Genomic DNA, 5,277 nt, shown 5'->3' on the forward strand with positions numbered 1-5,277 from the left:
TGTCATGAACTGTCAAACTTTATTTTTAGATCAAAACAAAGCACAGCATTTAAACATTTCAACACTAACGACGTCCACCGACTGTCTGAAGTGTGAAAAAGATGCAATCAAGCACTTTTGGTTTAATATCATGCTCAGAATTAAACGTTAGTCAAACTAGTTTGCTTGATCATGAAAAAGAATTCACCTTTGAAATGATTCAACATCACTTTCAACAGGTTGAATTTCATCATGCCAAAGCCTAAGCAGACGTAGGTGAAAGGAAATTCACTGAACTTTTGACTTTGTGACGTTTACAAATGCATTCGATCATTCATTTGTTTGTGTGTGTCGAGGAAGAGTGATTCAGATGACTTGTCAGTTTGCAGCCTGCAATGCAGTGGAGCACCAGGTCCTCAGGCAGGACGCCGGTTATATCAGCCCGGGGAGAGGAAGGGATGGGAGGGGAGGGGAGGGGAGGGGAAAAAGGAGAGATTGAGTGCGTGGGGGCGGCAGGGGAAGGGTTCAGGTTTCAGTTAGAGGTTACAGGAAGAGGTTACAGGAATGGGATGGGTTGGGAGGGGATGTGGGTGGGGGGGGGGCTGATTTCGAGGCTTTGTGTTCATTTCTTCTTGGGTTTTGCCTCCAAGGGTAGGCCAATATCCCTCCCACGCAATTTCAGCCCTATTCGTGGCAGAAGATGAACATTTACACAACTGATAACAGAGACAGAATAAACATGATGGTTTTATTTGGGGGGGAAAAGAAGAAGTTAACAGTCTGCTCACCGATCGCTCTCTCTATTTTGCCCATGACCTGGTTGTTGGGAATCGCTCTCCCGCACTCATAGTCAGCAATGATTTGAGGCTTCTCGTTAATTTTCTGAGGAAAAACAGTTTGCGGTACATCATTTTAGAGTTTGGTTGAAACTACCTAAGAATGTAAAATGCCTGTTTAGATGAGAACCCATTTTTATCTACAACCCAGTTCAGAATTAAAAGATTCACGATGAGATTAAAAAAAAAAAACGTTTTATAACGTTGCAGAGAAAACTAGGAAAACATTGTTCGAGCTCGACTCAACCCGGCCGGCGCCGACGACTCAGCAGTCGAGTTTTGAGTGAGAAGTTTTAGAATTTGATGCACGGTGTTATTTTTTCTGCTTATTATGAGATATGAACGTTTTTTTGTTTTTTTTAAATGACTAAATTGAGACTTTCCGCCGCGGTGTGTCCCAGACGCCGCATCGCTGTGGTTCATTCATGCCACAAGTCAAGGCCTATCTGTCGTTCCCGATGTTGATATTCTCGCCCGAAATTTGCTGTGCAGTCCCGTTGCCTTTATGTTGCGCAACGCCAGCACGAGAAGTCGGTATACTCACAGTGGCCAGGTCTTTCTGGGTCAGGCCTCTCTCCTGCCGGCCTTGCTGGATGACCTTACCCACCTCCAGGGGAACCCGTTCATGGTGGAGCTCCTCCGTCTCCCGGTCCAGTTTGGCTGTATTTTTTGTCACAAGATGCTGTTTGTTCTGCCCCGCAGACCCTGCGAGACAAGCGGCGAGACGATGTAATGCTGAGGCGTCGTGCAGGGTGGCAGGCATGCAAACGCTGCACAAACTCAACACCATCAAGGTAATTAAGTGCTTCTCCTGCAGGACTAAGAGTAGGATGACGAGAGGAATCCCTGAAGTGCTTAAATATAAGACCACGCTGCAAGTTAGGAGGTCTACTTAAAAAAAAAAAAAAAAAATGACTGCAGAAAACAGAAATTTACATTTCTTGCTTGTCTCGAGATCCTCCCCTCGTCTCTGAGCAGCAGTGATAGCCTGGAGGAAAAAAAGACGTCATAAAGTCATAAAATTTCAAAACATAATCAGGTATCAGGAGATTGCTTTATTCAGCTTTCCGTCTTTTTTTATTACTCGTGTAGTTAAAAAGTAACAAATGTGCTTATCTAAGTGTGTTGAAGAAGGTAAACAAAAGATCACCTGAGCACCATCACGTTTCCAACGAGGTGAGGCCAGTAATCTTTCTGCTTTTCTCAAAATGGATTGATATTAATATCCACCTCCATTCAAAAATACGTTTTGCTCGTTGTCATATATTTTTTTCCTCAAGAGTTTGACTAGTTGTTGTTTTCATTCTTAGCTCACGTAAAATCTGAGTGTTTAGGATTTATCACAATCAGCTTTATTGATTAAATGTTAAGCCCCGCCCCCTCCCCAGGTACAACGGTCAATCTCAGTGACGTCAAACCGGAACCATCGAGAATTGACTGTCAATGTGCGACACCTTGTTTTTAAATAGGTAAACATGACAAATTAGTGAAAGTATTATTATTATTATTATTATTATTATTATTATTATTATTATTATTCATCAGTTTACATCATTTCATTACGTCAGCAGACAAAACAATGAATGTCTATGCAGCCACGTAGGTTAGCTCATGTATTTCAATAATAACACGCGCTCACCCTGGATTTACAGTAACGATTTTTAAATAATGTTTTGTTTTGGCATGGAGACCAAACGTTCCCACAAAAACAAGGAGGTTGATTTATTTAAAAACGTGTTTGTGCAGGTGTGGACGCAGCTGCTCGGTTAGCTAACTGAACTCGTGTTCGTCACGTCGCCTCCGGAGATCAGAGTTGAGAAAATAAAAAAAATAAAAAATAAAACCCGAATCGTTAACATTATTATTGTATTAATGTATAATACATCCTCTAAAAAAAAAAATTAAAAAAAAATCTAGCGATTCGTGAGCTAAGTGGCTAGGCTAACTTCCGGTCAGAAATAAACTTGTTATTAAACTGAAAGCACGTTCGCAGTTCAAAACTCAAAACACGTGCGCGAACTGCTTTGCGAGATTTAAAAAAACAACAACAACAACAACAACAAAAAAGCATCAGCATTATACTCGGGTTTGTTTAACATACGAAACCTGATTTCAGCATTTTTTTATTTTTTATTTTTTTTTCTACCTGCTTGGATTTGGCCTGAGCAGCGGTCGGCCCCTTCTTCCTCAAGACAGTTACGGTGTCCCAGTCGCTTTCTGCCATGTTTCCAGACGGGGTTTTAATGAAGATACAAAAAAAAATAAAAATATACAAGTCCGACTCGGTGTTGTGAGAGTGATCCTTTTTGGGGTTTTTGTTTTTTTTAGCTACTTTAGCGAATCAGACGCTCCTTCCAGAATTATCACCCACGCGTTCTGCCAAAGCTTTATTTACAACCGTGTGGGCGAACAGAGGACAGTCTCCGCAGCGCCCTCTGCCGGTGGAGCGCGCTGACCTACATTCGCGTCGACTGGGGTTTTCAGGTTGGTTGATTTTGATTTCACGTTTAAAACACACATTACATCAGACACGGAGAAGAAAAAAACTAAAGAGCCACTTAATCTAAAAATATAATGTTAACTTCTTTTATGCACAGAAAAAGTTTATTTCTCTTTTTTTTTTTTTTTGTTAAAACCCGTGTTTGCTGCCCACTGCCATAAGACTTTACAATAACTCACCTCTGGCAAAATCCATCACAGTACAATAACACTGTTGACTGTGTTTCTTGGTTGCTTGTATATTATATATATAGATATATACTGTACTGTATGTATATATATACATATATATATATATGTTGACTGTGTTTATTGGTTTGTTGTATATAATATATATAGATATATAATGTACTGTATATATACTGTATATACTGTGCATTTTATATTTTATATTTATATTTTTACTGCTATTTACTGCTATTTTATTTTATTGCTTTTCTATTATATTATTATATTATTCTATTCTATTATTTTATTCTATTGTTTCTATTATTGATTTTGTATGTATGCTGCTGTGGCGAAAAAATTTCCCCTCGGGGATTAATAAAGTATATACCTACCTACCTACCTACCTTGAGAGCACTTCACCTTTGCCAAGATAATAGACATAACTCTGAATAAGAGTGCACCTATGCCACTTTTATGGATGTAATAACATTTATGTAGCTATTTAAAACAAAATAAAAAAAAAATAGGTTGGAGAATTTCAGACAAACTATACACAAAGGTAACATAGGCTTACTGACATAGGCTGTACCTTTATTCAAAGATATAACATGTCGAGCAACAAAATGCATGGGAGAGAAAAAGTAGAAAAGTGTTAAGTCATATGTAAAATGCAATGCATGACAATGTGGGAAAATGTAACAGTAAAAATTAAATGTGCAAACAGTTTTTTTTGCACTACTTTGCAACCGTAGTTGACACACAGTTTACATGGTCACCAGTTGCAGGACATCTCCGAGGCAGCATCGCTGTTCCTTCGCGTACGAATGGGCGACCAGCCAAACTCCGACGCCGCGTCCTCTGCCTGGTGGAGACGTCCCCATCGGTAGCCATGTTTGGAGCCCTGTTTCCCTGCCCATGTGCGAGGCTTTGGATTCATCTGGAAACATACAAGAAAAAAAAACAGTGAAGAGACTAATGCTCTGTTCTACCAGGTAAGATGACATGGATCAAATCTTTTCTTGTTAAAACTCTGGTTACAGACAATAGAAAATCTGAATTATTTAATAGAGAGATTTGCAACAATTATGATGCAAATAAGCCATCAATGTACAAGTTTTTTTTTTCTACACAACCTAAAAACAAGGCTGGACTACTATCCCGGTCTTTGTGCACTTCAGGTAAATATGGCTGCACTTCTACAGCACAAATAAAAATGTAAATAGGAGGCACCGTAACGCAGCTCCTGCAGGAGTGGCTCTGACCAAATCTTTCCCATTCCTATTTCAGTATGATATTATATTTCCATGGTGTATATCCTTATACAAATTTGTGTTTTGGCAAATGGCCTTCAGTGCATTCATCCTGCAGCTGCCTAACTGTTTCCTAAATCTGTTAGTGAAAAACAGTTGTTGGTGTTTACACTTGTGTCTATTTTCCGTCATTGCCCGGACGCTGTCGTCCTGCTCACATGTTAAGAGAAGACAGGCAATCTCCCCCCCCCCATTCTTCACTGATAATGTTGGTAAGAGGAAATGAGTGCCACCCTGAACCATGTATGCACAAAATCTTTGATTATTATTTCTGCTGACATTTATTATAGAAGCGTTACACAATATTCACGGTGCTGTTTAAAAAAAACAAAAAAAAAAACATCACTTTGGCTTCCCATTAGAAATTCCATCTTGTTTCCCACCTGAATAAAAACTGTAGTGTTCATGTGAAGAGTCTCCACTCGCTCAGACAGGTGATTCAACCAGTCCATATGGTCACTGATAGACTGGCTTAGATCACCGTT

The 5,277-nt window shown here is 39.5% G+C and overlaps 1 protein-coding gene across 1 annotated transcript; it reads right to left on the bottom strand.

Annotated features, from left to right (window-relative positions):
* Nucleotides 1–3,211, bottom strand: edf1 (endothelial differentiation-related factor 1). The gene is made up of 5 exons (XM_069171196.1): nucleotides 2,962–3,211; nucleotides 1,752–1,803; nucleotides 1,360–1,520; nucleotides 768–861; nucleotides 1–663 (listed from the first exon to the last, which is right to left on the bottom strand). The coding sequence occupies exons 1-5, from the start codon at nucleotides 3,037–3,039 to the stop codon at nucleotides 602–604; spliced, it is 447 nt and encodes a 148-aa protein (XP_069027297.1). The 5' UTR covers nucleotides 3,040–3,211; the 3' UTR covers nucleotides 1–601.
* Between the last annotated feature and the right edge of the window lie 2,066 nt (nucleotides 3,212–5,277).

This window comes from Embiotoca jacksoni, unplaced genomic scaffold, assembly GCF_022577435.1.
Source record: "Embiotoca jacksoni isolate LCO1_2020_lvr unplaced genomic scaffold, fEmbJac1.0.p SCAF_10, whole genome shotgun sequence".
Classification (NCBI taxonomy): Eukaryota; Metazoa; Chordata; class Actinopteri; family Embiotocidae; genus Embiotoca; species Embiotoca jacksoni.